The sequence below is a fragment of the Eptesicus fuscus genome, chromosome 10 (genome assembly GCF_027574615.1).
Source record: "Eptesicus fuscus isolate TK198812 chromosome 10, DD_ASM_mEF_20220401, whole genome shotgun sequence".
Lineage (NCBI taxonomy): Eukaryota > Metazoa > Chordata > Mammalia > Chiroptera > Vespertilionidae > Eptesicus > Eptesicus fuscus.
In genome coordinates, this window is record NC_072482.1 from 18,087,559 (window position 1) to 18,105,712 (window position 18,154).

At 40.5% G+C, this 18,154-nt stretch overlaps 1 protein-coding gene across 1 annotated transcript in view; it reads right to left on the minus strand.

Annotated features, from left to right (window-relative positions):
* Nucleotides 1-479: 479 nt before the first annotated feature.
* Nucleotides 480-18,154, minus strand: part of OPN5 (opsin 5) — a 29,030-nt gene continuing 11,355 nt past the window's right edge. The window contains exons 5-6 of the mRNA XM_008153205.2: nt 4,598-4,839; nt 480-543 (exon numbers count right to left, since the gene is read on the minus strand). Coding sequence (XP_008151427.1) covers nt 480-543; nt 4,598-4,839 — 306 coding nt within the window. The remainder of the gene's footprint in view (nt 544-4,597; nt 4,840-18,154) is intronic.

Sequence of the window (18,154 nt, forward strand, 5' to 3'; positions counted from 1 at the left end):
TCTGTCTGCATGAGAAGAGAGTGGCTGTGAGAATCAAAACATCTACCAGTGAAAGCCATGGTCCAGCACAGGATCCCAGTGATCACCCACCTCCCTGAACCCCAGAAACTGCCTGCCTTAAGAAATAACAATGATGGTGTAATGGAATTAAATAATACCCTAATAAATAAAACTTTTAAACATTTTTCTTCATATCTCAGACTTAACACTGTTTGGCATTACAATAGGTTTTAAAATAGTAATAAAAAGAGAATTCTAAGGAGACTCTTCCTAGTAATATTACTTAAGCAGCATCTTATAATCTAGATTCCTTTTGACCATTGGAATATTTCCCAGTAAATCCTGGCTTAAGGAGAAAGAGGGAAAGTGTACAAAATATAAAAATATAACACAGAGAAAAGTGTGTTCACAATTAAACATTAACAGCAGTGAAGAGGCAAAGAAGTGACAATGGTGTCCATGTGATGCTGTGTCCATCTTCATACCTCCTGATGGATTTCCAGCACAGCAGAAGCCTCCCTGACAGTGGTTATAGTGTGCAGCCTAGATAGAGAAGAACAATGCAATTTAGTATGCATTTTATTTGCATATATACATGCACACATATATAGGCACGTCATATCAACATTGACTATCATGAATATTGTATGCACAAGAGTTGAATTAAAAAGATAAAAAGAACCCTGGCTGATGTAGCTCAGTTGGTTAAGCATCAACCTGTGCATTGAGAGATCTTGGGCTTTATTCCAGGTCAGGGCACATACCCAGGTTGAGGGCTCTATCCCCAGTATGCAGAAGGCAGCCAATCTATGCTTCTCATCAGTGATTCTCTTTTTCTCTCTCTCACCCTCTCCCTCTCCCTTCCTCTCTTTCTAAAATCAATAAAAACTTATTTTTCAAAAAGATGAAAAGTAATAATTCAATTTAGAATTCTCAAAGTAAAAATAATCCCTTGGGTAGAGCTTTTCAAAAACATGCCACTTGTTCATGCCACATTTCCTGTGCCCTAGTGATTTTGCTGTCCTCTAGGGGGAAATAAAAATCACTGTATACCTGTCTACCATTCAGTTTTACCCTATGACTCACCTACTGAAAGAGCATTCTTTTTGAAGACAGCATTAAAACTAAGGTGGTCAGGAGAAGTCTGATTACAATAACAATGCAGAATTTAGGGCTCTGTTCTTCTTTATCTTTACTCAAATCCTAGGAATGTAAAATGTTTTTGTTCTTCACCATATACCCCCAGTGTCTTTAGAACTTTCCTATTCCATCTAAGATTGGCTTAGCATCTGCTGCCTGGGTCATCTGTCACTGACAATCAGTGACCATGGGTGAAAGGCCTATGGTCCCATGAGCTGCACTAATGCCTTCCTTTCCGAGACTCGGGTTCGCTGGCTGGCAACAGTGCCTGTAAATGAGAATCACCTGGGAGAGTTAAACAATCAAACAACTGAAGCTCAGCCCCAGTCAAAACTGGTTAAAACTGAATCTCTGCAGGTGACGTTGGGCTGCAGTAATTTTTCAAAATTTTCCCGGTGTCTCTTACATGCAACAAGGTGGAGAAAAACACTTTCCAAAGTACAGGAGCTGTACTTGGATACCCTGTGTGTGTGGGGGGGTGAGGTGGGGAGAGGGTGAATAAATACCATTTCAAAAATGGGTCTTGGACATATTTTTCCCTTTATCAGCTTAATTTTGGGGCTGGGGTGGGGGGTGAGTCAACTCATATTCAACATATTAGCTCTTTTCTTTGAAATCAATCTATGTCTCTAGAGCAGTGGTTCTCAACCTTTCTAATGCCGCGACCCTTTAATACGTTCCTCATGTTGTGGAACCATAAAATTATTTTCGTTGCTACTTCATAACTGTAATTTTGTTACTGTTATGAATTGTAATATAAATATCTGTGTTTTCCGATGGTCTTAGGCGACCCTGCTAGCAGTTCTCAACCTGTGGGTCGCAAGCCACAGGTTGAGAACCACTGCTGTAGAGCCTAAGACCATCGGAAAACACAGATATTTACATTACAATTAATAACAACATCTTAGCTTCTTAATAACAACAAAGACAAACAAGTTTTTTTTGTTTGTTTTTTCCTTTGGAAAGTTATAAAGAAACCTCTGGTGGCCACTTCTCACCCTTCTGCTCTGGTCTGAAGCAGATCCTTCTAAAATCTGCAACTCATCATACTCTTTAGCGTACCTCCCCTGAAGATGCTTCAATCCTTAGAATCTAAGGGCTCCTCCTTGCTTCAGCATGACTGCCTGCTGTTTCCACTGAAAGCTGAAACTCTGGAGTAAGGAAACAGCCCTTGTCCTCCTCTGGCAAAGCAATGGCCATATTTCCTATAAATGGCTAATGGGAGCAGGTGTACTGAACTGTCTCTCTCCTGGTTGATTTCTCTAAAGGTTTGTAGCCTTAAGCCACTTTCTTCCACATTAATTCCTGTATTTTCATTGTTGAGTGTTGAATATGTATGTGCTGCTCACACTTGTGAGTGAATGTGCAGAACACAGAGTCAATCTGAGGCAAAATTATGAGGTAGATGAAATTTGCCTTCAGCCCTTCCTGTCAAATTCCCATCTCCTTCAGAAGAAGAAGTGTCCCATTATTTTCTCTCATAACTGCTCTATTAAAAGTATTCTCTCTACCTTATTCATAGTAGAATATCAATAGTTGATAAGGGCAAAGTGTTATTACTTCCAAAATAGATGCATTTTGGTTTAGTATTTGAATTTTTTCAATTCAACAGAGAAGGCATTAAACACCAACAATGTGTGTGTGTGTGTGTGTGTGTGTGTGTGTGTGTGTGCGGGGGTGGGGAGGGTGAGGGGGAGAAGGGTTAGCAGTTGTTACTTAGCCCTTTTCACATTCACTTTTTGTGTAATTCTTACAATTTAGGAACATGAGTAGGGCCATCAGCTCATTCCAATCCTGGGCTCTAAATTGTTAATTTGCCCCCAAATTTTAGACCTATTGTAAATAGCAAAATCGATCTTAAATGCTGATCTTCTACTTCCATATTGTGCATTTCTTCCCCTGTACCATAGCAAAAATGACACTTCCTTTTATTTGTATTTTCATTTTATCTTTTTCATTTGATTCTGTACCTACATGGTGAGGAAACAAAAGGTCAAAAGATCGGTCACTTAAGCACAGTGAAAGAACAAGATTAAAAACCCACATCTTTTCATAGTTCTACCACCACCCCCACTTCTGTTTCCTACTTACTTGCAGAAAATAGTTTTGAAAAATAACTAGACCTCAAGTGAATAAGAAAAAAGTGGGCTCAGAGAACCTGGGACCTTCTCAATTGCCCTCACCTCAGATCATAAATTCAGGTACCTATTCCACATTCTACTGCTGAGATCGGCCCTGACTGGACACAGAAGACCACCTATAATCCTCAACTCTTTACCTGCCCTGAGCCTTTAGGGAAAATGGTCCTGGATTCCCAAACTCACTTGTTCATTGTGAAGCAGAATCAGCACAGATCAATGAGAATGAATTTTGAAACCCAATATACCTGAATTAAAATCCCTGTTCTGCTACTTCCTGCCTAGGTAAACTTGGGCAGCTCACTTAACCTCAGTTTCCTTATCTGAAAAAGATAAGAGAAGGGATAACATGGGGCTCTTGTGAAAATAAAATAAGGAACCTGGCAGAGTGAAAATGCCATCTCCCTTCTCTCCTATCTTTGCCTGCCCAAATCTTATACTCTTAGCTAGTGATAGAAATGTCCCAAACAGGAGAATCTTTTCTGTTATGAGAACTTAATTTTGGATCAGTGCCATGTGGAACCGTAGTCTTGGAGTTAAATGGGTTTGGTCCTAGATAAGGAAGAGTGATACATAATGGTTGTTCAAATGAACACAGCTTCATATCTTAGTTGCTCTACAATCAAAAACAGAAAAAGGTAAAGGGATTAGGCAGTACACATTGGTAGTTACAGAACAGAGCATAGGAAATTAGAGCATAGGAAATATAGCCAATAATATTGTGATAATTATGAATGGGGCCATGTGGGTACATGAAACATTTGGAGAGACTGCTCTGTAAAGTACATGATTTTCTAGCCACTATGCTGTGCATCTGAAACTAAAATTGATTGTAAACTTTAATTGAAAAATAAGTAAAATATAAAAAAACCAGAATCACTTTATCACTCTCATGTCATCATCTCCTACATATATAATTATCTGATTTCAGGAATTTTGATGAAGAAAATAAAGCCCTCCTGTCCTATCTGGTTTGGCTCAGTGGATGGAGGGTCGGCCTGCGGACTGAAGAGTCCGAGGTTTGACTCTGGTCAAGGGCATGTACCTTGGTTGTGGCACATCCCCAGTGGGGGCTGTGCAGGAGGCAGCTGATTGATGTTTCTCTTTCATCAATGTTTCTAACTCTCTATCCCTCTCCCTTCCTCTCTGTAAAAATCAATAAAATATATTTTTAAAAAAGAAAAGAAAAGAAAGCCCTTCCGACTCTACTCCTAAGTGATAAGCACTAAGCCTAAGTAGAAAGCACATTGGAGTGGCTTGAACCCCAGGGGATCCTGAAACCAAAGTGTATCACTCATTTCCAGCTTCTGAAATTTTACCTGAAGTTTTCCAAAGATTTCTTCTTGGTTGCTCTCAAACCACCAGTTTGGCAACAGGCAAGTTTGTAATCGATGACCTGGTAGATGATGGGGTTGTACATTGCTGATGATTTTGCAAGTAGGGTTGGCACCACAGAGAGCTGTATGGGGATGGAGTCTGGCCTTCCAAAAGCTGACCACACAGAGACCACTGCGTAAGGAATCCAGGCAATCAGAAAGCCAGCGCAAATCAACATGGCCACCTGGTGAGAGAAGCAACAGACAACAAAATCAAGACACCTGCTGGGAATACTGGTGTGGCGGAAAGGCAGGTAGCTTATGTATACTCAATAAAGTCTATCATCTTTCCAATTCTCCTGTCTGTAGGAATCATTTTATATGAACATCTGAAATATTAGGCCAGGAGAAGTTATTACAATTCTTTATCCCACTTACCACAATTCATTTATTCTTCACTGCAGAATTTGAATGTGCCCAAAGGCCCAAAGTTTAACCCTATGAACACTGTCCCACTGTGCCTACATGGCACAGGAAATCATGCAAAAAAGACATCACTGCTCCTGCAATTTCCAGACTTCTCAGCCCACGTTGAGTTAAAAACTAGATGGAAAATATGCTCACCTTGATAAAATTTTAAATCACCCATATTTGCCTCAGGAAACTTAGAAACTGTCCTTATTTGAAATTCTAATATGAATCTTGTTCAGAGATTTCCATTAAATGTTATTTCTTTTGGCTCAATCTTTCTTACTTTTGAGGCTCAGATCATGGAAATTCACCAGCTACAAAGTAAAAGAATCACCGAGCTTTAACCAAAGTGACACAGTTGTATAAAAGAGACTTTTCCAGAAAGCCCTGTTCTCTCTCACAAAAATATATTTACTTTAGAGGCCTCTTAACTTTCAGGCCAAAGAATATTTAGAAATAGGATTTAAGCTCTGAGCAGTGATTCGAGTGACAGCCTGAGAACCCAAGGGCTGTACCTGGGCTTCAGGTTCAATCCTCACCCTGGTCGGGTGCATTCAGGAAGCAACTAAATGATGTGTCTCTCTCACATTGATGTTTCTCTCTCTCACTCTCTCGCCCCTCCTTTTCACTCTCTTAAAAAAAAAAAATCAATGGAAAAAATATCCTCCTCTGGTGAGGATTAACAAAAAAAGGAAATAGGATTTAGAAAATCCTAATTTTTCACAATCTGCAATTCAGTCCCTTTAGTAATGTAGTCTTAATTAGTGCCCTGCAACTATCTGGCCCTATAGAATAGATCATTTCACTTCAATTCAGCAAACTCTTTTAGAAAGTGCTTTGGGCAAGAGACACTAACAAGTGCTGTAGAGGTACCTGTACACCTTGTGCCTGGCTGTATCCCTCTAGAACAGTGGTGGACAAACTGTGGCTCACGAGCCGCGGGTTGCCGCTCTGTTGACTAATGAGTTTGCCAACCACTGACCTAGACTCTCGATTCCAATAATTACAGGCTGTTGTTCCTTGTGATTAAGTCCCTATCCCAGTGGTCGGCAAACTCATTAGTCAACAGAGCGGTAAATTGGGGCTCTCGAGCTGCATGTGGCTCACGAGCCGCAGTTTGCTGACTACTGCCTAGAACACAAATAACTACAGGACAAGGCTGTATAGGAGTTAAGTGCCAGGAGGACAAAATTACATGCTATGGGACACATTGAGTTTCATGAGGGATGTAGCATATGACCTTCACGTTGGCAAGTGGAAACAAAGGAACAGTAGTGAAGCCAGCATGAGCAAAGGCATAGACAGGTATGTGTGAAGTTCATACAGGAATTGGTGAGCAATACACTTGGCATATGAAAAAGCAGCAAAGGAAGATAGCGCTGGAAAAAAGATAACATCCATGTATGCAGGGTTTTGTATAACAAATAACTTAGCTTGCACCTAATTCCATATGCTCTGAGGCACTAGTAGGTTTTTGAGCAGGAGATATACTGAGAGCTGTGCTTAGGAAGATTAACCTGTAAAATGAAATGAGGAGGAGGAAACCAGGAGGTAGAAAGGTCATTGTTTATTCATCCGATCAAAAAGTATTATTGAGTGTCTCTTGTATGTTTTGTGTTGAGGATAAAGCAATGAATGAAGCAAACACAATCTCTGCCCACATAGAATTATTACTCTTATCAGGTTTTGTTGTTTTGTTTTGTTAATTCTCACCCAAGGATATTCTTCCATTGACTGTAAGAGAGAGGGGAAGGGAGGGAGAGAGACACAGAGAAAGAAACATCAATGTGAGAGAGATACACATTAATTGGTTGCCTCCCACAAAGGCCCAGACCAGGGCCTAGCCTGCAACCTAGTATGTGCCCCGACCATAATCAAACTTGGGACCCTTCAGTCCACGGTCCTGCTCCATCCACTGACCCAAACCCACAAGGGCTGGTTTTAATTTTATTTAAACTTGAGCTATTTCAAGTCCTCATTGTGGGAAAGTACACTAACTTCAAAGTAACCTTACACTGTTACCTACTAGAATATTCTTTCTGTTAGATAACTACTTAACATCATCAATAGGTCTGCAATTGTAAGTGAAACAACTTGTAACAAAACCAACTTTACCATAGGCTAATTGATATAAATAAGAGTAAAGTTCCTACAATATCTCATCTCATCAACAATATAACAAAATGACATTGAACAAAACATTATTAAAGGACCTGCTATAATGAAACTATATTCAAATCAGTCCGCTGTGTAGAGGGATCGGTTTTGTTTGTTAGGGTTTATGTTCCTCTTTTCAGTATATCCTGTACCTTAGCACTGCCAGCCTCCCTTCCCACCCCTCGGCTGTTTTATGGACCAGGCATCACATGACCAGGTTGACCAGAGGACTGTATGCCCCGGGCTGCAGTAGCAGGAACAGGGAGGGGCACATTACTAGAAAAAGTATAATCAAACCCACCATGGATTTCTAGGGAAAATGGACCTTCCTTTTACCTTTGAGTTCCCTAAAGCTCTGGACGGAGCTATCTGAGGCCAGGGGCCACTTCTTTGCCCCATCCCCTTATTTAGAAGTAAAATAACAATTCCCAACATCAAGGGCATGAAGAACGGGTGTAGAGGATCAATAATTAGTAATAAGACACAAAATATTTTATTAATAGAGTTAAAGCAACAATATTTATGCATCCTTTTTTGCTTTAGAAATCCAACTGGAGCCCTGGACGGGGGCTCAGTTGGTTGTGGCATCATCCTGTACACCAAAAGGATGTAGGTTCCACTCTGGCACATACCCAGGACGGGGGGCTCTATCCCAGGTCAGTACGCAAATGCTGAAGGCAACCAAGCCATGAATTTCTCTCTCTCTCTCTCTCTCTCTCTCTCTCTCTCTCTCTCTCTCTCTCTCTAAAAGTCAATAAAATAATAGTAGAAATCTAGTTGGATAAGTATTTTTTAAGCAAAGTCATTTGTGTGCATGTGCATTTCAACATGCTTTGTGGGAGCAGAGAGTGTTGCATGCAGGAACTGTCCATACCCCTCAGTCTGCTTGGCCTGTGAACAGCCTGTCAGCAGCGTGCATGAGCCCCGGGAACCCTGCATGTGTGAGATGTGCCAAATAACAAGCAAATCTACCCTTAAGTCGCAGGTTCTAGAATTTCACCCAGAAAGTTCAAGGCTCATCTCTAAAACGTAACTGCAGCAAAACAACAAAAACCCCTCAACAATATTTAATTTCATTCCACTTTGCAAATAGAAATCTAATCCCAAGGAGATGAATCAAATTAGCCCAGACCTCCCCCGGGTCCCGAAGCCCGTTCTGCAGCCTTGTGTTAAGGTCCTGAGCCAAAATTCTCACCTGTGCTTCACAGTTACAAACCAGGCATACCACACATGCACAGGTCCCCTGCGTGCTTGCTCTTCCATTTTCTGCAGAAGATTACCCGGGTGAGATTGTATTTGGTTTGGTCGATGTGAGTTTTGTTTGTAAATGAAATGGAGGCCCCTAGGCTCACACTGAGGGTATATTTTTTCAAACCCCCACTAAACAATAACTATACAAATAAAACTTGCTTTAGCAGATGTCTGGGCACTTAACATAGCACCATCCCTTCTCCTTTTGGTGAGGGTTTTATTTCACAGTATCTTAATGAAGAGCTGTTTTCTGTATTGCTGCCAAAGTCATCGACAAAAAATAGATCGGCACTTAGTCCATAATATATTCCACATTTTACATATTTTCTACTATCATGGGAGTGTACAATGGGCAACAGGAAGGACCAAAAACATCTTCATTCTGTTATCCCTTTTAAAAGGGCATAGGAGAATTAAACTACTGTAGTTTATAAATACAGCCAATAAATCAGTGTGGTTTTTCTGAGATTAGAATAAAGCTAAATACTTTAAAGTGAGTGACTAGAAAGCAGGTTTAAAGCAGAAAGAGTGAAGGAACCCTGGATTTAAAAGCTATTAAAGAATGTTACTTAGGTTTTTGAAGTGAATACGAAGTTAAAATGAGGGATGTTCATTATTTTCAACCTTCTCATGTTAAAATATATTCCACAAAATATTAAACATTAAAATATTCAACCTGTTTTCAGATATATTCTACAACATCTTCCAAAACTTTCATGTAGCGCTCAGTTTTCCCAGAACTTTCTACTCAGTTTTCTACTCAACTGTGTTTAATCATTTATGCAGTCTGTTCCTTGCCCTCCTCATTTCTAAGTGTGTCCTCATTTCAGTTTTCCAGAATTTTTCTCCCAGATATCCTTAAACCCGTTATAACATGGGCACCTGTACCTGTCTGCTTTCTCTAAGTTGTTTAGTTTTTAATTGCTGCACTTTTATCACTGCTTTTTGGTTCACTGGGAAAGCAGTAAAACTTTAAATTTTTAAATTGGGCAGTTTTTGTGGGAGGAAAATCACAGAATATGTGTTTAGCTTCTACAAAAGAATCACATCTGCAGGCCAGTTCCTTTCAAAATCATCTTGCTGCAGAAACCAAGGGATATCATTGTGTTTCAGCTCCAGTGCAGGCTGGCATCAAGTGTCATGGAACTAATATTGCCTGTATGGATCAAGTCCAGTGAATTAACCAATTAAAACAATAGGACTGAAAGTAAATTGTCCAATTATAGGGTCTGCTGTTGGACCCAACACACCTGAACCATCCCAGCAGACATTTCCAAGAAGAGGGGTCCTGTCCTCTCTGTGTGGGTAGTGTAGAATTGAGGGACAGTCACTGACATGGAGATACTCTGGGCTTTGGATTCTCATCTTGGTTCAGCTCCAAGGACCAATGTGAATGAGGCAGAATCCCTGAGCCTCTAAGAACCACTATTTCAGTTATTCCCATCAGGCTCCTTTGCCCTGACATGAATAAGACTTCAGCCAACAGCTGAAGCCCCATGCCCTCTTGAACAATGAACTAGAGGTGAAGAGGACATGGAATTGACATGGAAGTTAAGGCTGAACAGAAGGACCAAAGAGATGGAAGAAATTCCCCACCAATAACAGGACTGAATCACATTGCAGAAGCAGCTAGACTAGTAATAAGAAATATATTTCAGTGTTTGGGATGAGATAAGGTCACAAGAAGAGCCATCACCACATCTGTGCAATTGGAGAATGGGGAGGGGGACCTACAATTCACAGGAGCATAGGAATAATAAGATTTGGTTTTGATTTTTTTTTTGTCTTGGGTATAGCTAGCAATTTTATAGATTTGCTCTCAATTGGAGGGGGGAAATGATATTAAAAGATAGTAATGCAGTAGTAGATGCCAGTTATAAGACTGCAGCCTGTCATTGAGTGATACATCCAATGGTATGGAGGAAGGCAGAGAACTTGACATCATGATCTCCCTCCTTTTGCCCCCAGACCCCTCATCTATAGAAAAGCAAGGATAATGATATTAACCTTGCACACCACCTTTAAGAAATTAACTAATTCAGCAACTCTAAGAATATCTAGTTTGAGTTTCTACCTTCCTTCTATGTTACCAGCAGAATGACAACTAGAGTCAACTGTCCCAAACCCTCCTTCAAACATTTTTCTAGAAAAAAACTCTTGAGAGCTTCGGTGTGTCTGCCATATGTCAGCCCTGGTTGTGATCCAAGTAGAGAACATCAATTCATACTTTAAAAAAAGAAGAAGCAGAAGAATTCTGCACTTCCCAGTTGCAATTTTCTCAAATCTTAAAATACCACTACTCTATAAACAAGCGAAAGCTTGTTGAGAGGAGAGGGTGTAAATTAGGTCATGTCACTCCATGCATCTGTGTTTTAGAGTTTTTATCTAAAACTGAACACAATATTCCCCAATGAGGTAGTGGCTGGCATAGAGAACAGAAAATATCTCTCTATATATAAAAGCGTAATATGCAAATCGACCAGATGGCAGAACGACCGGTCACTATGACATGCGCTGACCACCAGGGGACAGATGCTCAATGCAGGAGCTTCCCCCAGCCCACAGGCATCGCCCAATAGGGGCTTGCCGACCAACCTCTCAGTCCCTCCCCCTGGCCAGCAGGCTTCAATCTCCCAATGGGGAACAGGGAACTGGGGGTGGGTGGCGGTGGGGGGGGGGCCGGCTGCCAGGGAAGATGGCCCTGATTGCAGGCCAGGCCTAGGGACCATACCTATGCATGAATTTCATGCTCCGGGCCTCTAGTACATTTATAAGTATCTGGTTCAACAAAACAAGGGAGAGTTCACTGTTCATTACAGATGAACCAAGATGGGGATACTGCTATTTGGAGGTGGGTAAACACTCAGGTACTCAGATGGGGAGGCCAGGTGGTTTTAGAAATAAGAGCTATTACCACAGATCGTTGTTTTTTTTTTTTAATCCTCACCTGAGGATAATTTTCTATCAATTTTTAGAGGAAGTGGAAGAGTGAGGGAAAGACAGAGAGAAATATCAATGTGAGAGAAACACATTGATTGGTTGCCTCCTGCATGCGCCCCAACTAGGACCTGGGCCAGGGAGGAGCCTGCAACCAAGGTACATGCCCCTGACCTGAATCAAACTTGGGACCCTTTGGTCCACAGGCATCATGATGCTCTACCCATTGAGCCAAACTGGCACCACAGACCTATAAATAATCCAACCAATCCAGCCATTTTCACAGAATCTAAGAGTTGTATTTATTTAATTTTAATATATTTTTATTGATTTCAGAAAGGAAGAGAGAAACATCAATGATGAGAGAGAATCATTGATCGGCTACATCCTGCACACCTCCTCCTGGGGATGGAGCCTGAAACCTGGGCATGTGCCCTGACTGGGAATCGAACCATCCTGGTTCATAGGTTGATGCTCAACCACTGAGCCATGCTGGCAGAGCAAACCTCAGAGTTTTATAAGGTAACTTAGTTATCACTTAATCCCCCTCCCACAGCTTTTTTCATAGATGAGAAAACTAAAGCCCAGAGAGGGAAAGTTATTGACTCAAAGTAAATCTGTCAAGATTCTGAGTTCAAGCAATAGAAATGGACGTTGGCTGAGTGAGACAGAAAAGGAATGTGTTGGTGAGGACACAGCCTCACTGAGAATGCTGGACTTAGAATGAGGCCAAGCAGACAGAAATCATACCCAAAACTATGCCCTGAACTGGTTCTGATGCAGAAACTATTGCTGCTATAGCCATGGCCTGGGGAGAGCCCTCCCTGCCCCTTTATCTGGTGTCACTAATTCCTGAGATAGGCTGATGTGCCTGGAGCCTAGGGTCAGAGCTGTATTCTAGCTGCAAGGGAATCTTGGAAAAGTAATAACTGGTTTTTTTGTATCTTTTAAATTAAGAGGCGATCTTTGCCAGCCCTGCTTTCCTATACTCCTCAGCAAGACACAAAATGTTAGAAATTCCTCAATACAAAAATTCCAGTCACAGAAAGGGGCTTAGCCACTGGCAGCCAAAATAAATAACAAATGTCACCTATGTGAGACTTCTCGGTGGGCTAGTGGCAAAACTAGCCATAAAGTAAACAAAATGATATGGTTATTAACCCCATGGGCTTTATTACCAGTGGTAAAACCAGACATTGAGCAAATAATCACAAAAATAAATATGTAGTTGTAAATTAATTATATATTGTGACATATTCTAAGAAGAAAATGTAAAGGCAGCATGAAAATCTTACCTAATAATAGAGAAACATGTAAATTGACCATACTTCCACTATGCCCACAGCCAATCAGAGTGAGTATATCAAATTAACCAAACAAAAATGGTGGTTAATTTGTATACATACCTGGGTCCTAGGAACCTCCTTGGCACCCAGGTCACTCCCAGCCAGCCATCGGAGGGGAGGGGGCCCTTCCCAAGCCTAAAGCCTGGGGCTGAGGCTTTAGGCTTGGGCAGGGGCCGAGCCTGGGATCAGAGGGAAGGGGAAAAAAAAATCAATGGAAACATATCCTCAGGTGAGGATAAAAAGAAAAATAAAGAAAGAAATGTCATATCCTATGAAAGCCACATCTTGAAAATGCCTAAAGAAAGTTGCCATTTTTTCATGGTGAAGGGACTGGAGTCCGTGTTGATGAAAATACCTTGGCGGCTGCGGTGACTGGCAGTGGCTGCAGTAGCAGGGTGATGGGGCTGGCGCCTTCCCCGGATCAGCCCGGTGGCCTCCCGAAAAGGGAGGCCAGACTGGGGCTTAGGTACGCTCCCAGCAGGCTGGGCTGAGGAACCCCTCCCCAGTGTACGAATTTCGTGCACTGGGCCCCTAGTATTATAATAAGAAGATGAATTCAATCAGGGAATATTTCTCTGGGAAGTGACATTTAAGTTAAAAAGAAACAGATAAAATAAGTTAATTAATTAGGTGAAAAAATAAAGCAGTGCAGTCAGCCTTATTACAGACTACCCTTAGAATTCACATGGGGTTCCCTGAATCCAAATCATCAATGATAAATAACACTTGATGAGCAACAAAGGAGAGGAATCCTTTGAGGGAAGCAGACATTTATGTTCATGAATTTAAAAAAGAATTTACAATCATGGTGAAAGAACAAAGCAAAACAAAACACCTCTTCAGGAATAAAAGGGAAAGAGGGGCTGAAGCCAGGGGTCAAGGGACTGCTTAACACTCATCAACATAATTAGGCTAACTTCATTTATGCAATTATGTATTCATTACAGCAATCTTGATTAAGCATCTAGCAGGCACCAGGCTACGGAGGGCAGCAGCAAACAGTGCTTGCCCTCACCTACCTACTGTCTTTCAAAAAAGAGCAATAGCCGAAACCGGTTTGGCTCAGTGGATAGAGCGTCGGTCTGCGGACTGAAAGGTCCCAGGTTCGATTCCGGTCAAGGGCATGTACCTTGGTTGCGGGCACATCCCCAGTGGGGGGTGTGCAGGAGGCAGCCGGTCGATGTTTCTCTGTCATCGATGTTTCTAGCTCTCTATCCCTCTCCCTTCCTCTCTGTAAAAAATCAATAAAATATATTAAAAAAAAAAAGAGCAATAAACATGAGATTCAGTAACATAAATGTGCCAAGTGCTCTGATGGCCTACAGAGGGGCTTCAACTAGGCAGGGACTTTAGAGGAAATAGGAAAATTAAGAGAAAGCTGGGTACCTACAGGATCTACATACTAACTATAGGTCTGGGACACTAGCTGATCTACGTCTGTTAAATGAATACATATGAAATACTAATAGAATTTGCCTACTAATATCTGGAAAAATTAATCTATGCTTCTGGCATTCCCTTCCTGTGACTCCACCACCTCCCTCTGTAAAGTAGCAGCAAGAGCCTTCACTGCCTTGTGTGAAGGTTTTTAGAAGCCAAAATACTCAAAGAAGTAAAACATTCATTTCTCCGCATCTGAGTTTTATAAAAGAAACTGGAAATTTACGAGAGAGAAAAATACATCGGAGAAGAGGCTTTTGAGTGGGATTAAAATGACTTTGAGTATCCGCAGCCAGAGACTTGAAGGACTCGGGGCATTAGGCTTATTATGTGAACAATTTAAGGGATGCACGTGCAGTAGGAGCCAGTTTTCCCACTGCAGCGTGAGTGAAGAGCCTACAGCCAGAAGGCGAGGGAGGGCATCGGAGGAGCTGGTAGCTAACCTGGAGAAACTGTTCCGAAGCTACTCCACTGAGCTAGCATGGGGTGGGGATGGGGAGAGGAGGAGGGACAGGGATGGGGGTCTGGGAGCAATAGAGCCTCAATGCTTTGGAGATAGAAGAGCAGAAAACATATGCCTCACTTTTCAGGGTCTTAACCAAGCTCCCAACATCTGCAGTCCAAAGATGGGGAAGTAGCTGGAATTGTTGATGAATCTGAAGAGGCTTTATAGTTGGGACAAGAAGGATGCAAAGTGACCCATGACAAGTGATGACTGAGACCAGAGGAAACCTTAAATATCGCAGCAATACCAGGATCAATAAACAACCAGCAGACTAGGAGCCCCCACCCATTGGCACTGTGGAATTATAAAGATGTCCTTACTAGTAGAACATAGCCGTGAGAAGAGGACAAAAACTCTTGATTCAACTGTATTTATCCTGATTGTTTAACATTGTTTTACAAGGTCAAATGAAGACCTAAAAATGAGGTTAGGCTGAGTCATAGACATATATATAAAGAGAGTATGTTTTTCCTTTTGGTTTCTTTATGATTATTTTATTTTACTTTGCACACCTCTGCAATTTCTGTAGTCTGTGAAATTTCAGCCTGCTACAAAAGCCTAGCAAAACCACCTTTTAAAACAAATTAGAGGGAAGCTACAGTGTGGAGAAAGGGTTATAAATAAAACATCAATTTTTAAGTTGACAAAGCCAGACTGGCAAAACGCAGGCCCAGGTAATAACCCATCTAGAAATAATTAGAGTACACAAAAAAGTAAATGATTTTGATCCCAGAATCCTCGGAGGTGGCCTTTTAGTAATAAGCTTTTAGACCAGGCTGTTCTGAAGATCAGAAGCTCCAAGCAAACAGGCAAATTGCCAATCCTGAGAGGTAGCTAAATGAAGGAAAAAGACCCAGCAGGAGGCTTTTTTTTCCTATTTATTTTCACTCAGTATAGAAAATCAAGGTCAAATTAATAGTAATTTAAAATAGTTTTAATTTAGTACAGAATATGCCACAATAGAAAGTTGTGTTTATTTTTCACTGTGGGTTCAATTTTAACTCAAGGTTTTTGCACAAGTGTGAATAATTAGAAACATATATTTAGGTTATTCAAATATACATGTAATATATGTAAATGAAATATAGAAATAATATACAATATCATTCAGTATATATGGTAGAAAATATACATAAAATAAAATCATGCACATATATACCTACACTTTTCATTTAACATCTGTTTGGTTAATCTGGTCTGGGTGAGCCTGTTTAATCTATGCAGTCTAGGACAAGGAGAATGATCATAAGTCAAATTAAATGGTGTGTGCTGAGCTTTGCCTCATATGGATAATGAGCTTCAGAAGTTACCAACCCTCTACGAATACACAACAAAAATAAGAACCTGGCATATTCATAATTGTGAGGGGGTCAAGGCAAGCAACTAGACAAACAGGAAAGAGAATAGACTTGATGAGAACAGACTTGAAGAAACTAGAGAAGGACCTCATGCGTATGAGGACCCAGATTCACTAGGCAAGATCATAAAAATGTCTCAAGGCCAATGACACTGGGGGATGGAAGAAGAGAAAGTCACATGACATCTCAGCACCCTCACGGTATGTCAAATTACAGGGCTGCCAGGTCAACTGAAATCCACAGCAGTGTGATAGACATCGTGTTGTTTCCCTGGGCCACCTTCCATCAGTGACTAGAAAGGAACACTATCACTGTTGCATTCACCCAGTTCCTAGAACAGTGCTGGATATAGAATAGAATTTGGACTAAGTGTAACTCACATTTAACTTGGATTTATTTATTTTTTAGAGCTAGGAGCTCAAGGAAGAGCTGAAAATAAAAAATAAAAATAGTTTGTGATCCTTCATTTTATGAAAAACTTTTTCTTACTTTGTAGGCAGTTATAAGATAGAAGTAGATCATGATTCCCAATTCTGCATTTTTGTTCATGAATAGCTGCTCTGTATTTAGGTTATTGGTATACACTTCGAATGATGAAAAGTTCCATCAAACTTCCTCCTGCCTAGCAAGTGGAGTTTAGGGAGCAAAAGTCAACTGGAACAAACTGATGGTAGCCAGAGGGGAGTAAAGTGGGGAATGGGTAAAAAAGGGAAAGGAGAAGGTACAAACCTCCAGTTATAAAAAACATAATAATAATAAGTCACAGGAATGTAATGTATAGTATTGGAGAATCAGTCAATATTATCATAATAACTTTGTATGGTGACAGTTACAAGACTATTTTGGTGATCTCATAAGGAATATAAATGTTGCATCACTGGGTTATACATCTAATATTGGATGTCAACTGTATTTTAATTTTAATTTTTAAAAAAAGAATCTTTAGCTCAACTGTGCAACCAAGAAATCTTAGAACAACTGGAATTCAGCAATTTGGAGAGAAGAATGGCTAAGAGGAAGGCCCTGGCTTATTAGGAAGCCATCTCCAGTCAATAAGGAACTGATAAGGTCCCTGAGACCTTGGTCCTTAAAGTAGGCGGTGATGACACTTGAAGGTGGGCTATCCATCAACATGGCTGACTGGTTTACCAGAAGGAATTACTAGAACCTCCATCTACATTTACTTGTATCTTTAAAATAGAAGATGGAAAGTCCAATGTACTAATATTAATGATACAGTTTGATATTATCTGTATGACATTTATTGTGATAGTATAAGCTGACAAGTATTTTCCACATAAGGATGAGACATGATGAAAGTGTAAAGAGAAAGGCAAAGTTATGGTTTATTTAACATCTATGCATCAGATGACAGGACAACATGCTTTATCTCATTAAATCTCCACCATAACCCAATGCGATAGATTATACTCATGCAGAAATAGAGATTTAAAGGTGTCTAACTTTGGGTCACAAACCTGGCAAGTGTTGATGATAAAATTAATACCTTAGTTTGTTTTCAAATTGTCTGCCCTTTTCCTTATGTCACAATATTTAAATTGCTGCCAACTCTGAAAACTAGCATTTACCAGGGGATTCAAATCTGCAGAAATTGCTCCTGTGTTAAGTTTCCATAGGAAAGCAGATGTGGTAAGTTCTTACTCTATAAACAAAGTGTGAGAGCAGAATGTCCCCAATCATGTCCCTAATCAAAGTCCATATAAAACAGTAAATTCTGTGAGGCATTTTAAAATTTATAAAAGTTATGATTCTTATGCTAAAATAATTTATAAGAACCAGTAATATTCTCTTCAACAGAGAGAATAAGTCTCCAGTAGATCCACTGTATAATTTTGGTAGATATTAGAATTAGTGTATGTGTGTGTGTGTGTGTGTGTGTGTGTGTGTGTGTGTGCATGTATGTGTGTGTATAAATGAGAGAGAGACTGAGACAGAGACAGAGAAAAGATACACCACAAAGTTTAGATAAATAATAACCAAGTTCAGAAGGACATAAACAGTAGAGATTCTAAGACCTCCCAGTCTCCAACATTCCCTATCCTTTTTGCCCTTTGAAGTTTTAAGTGATTAGAAA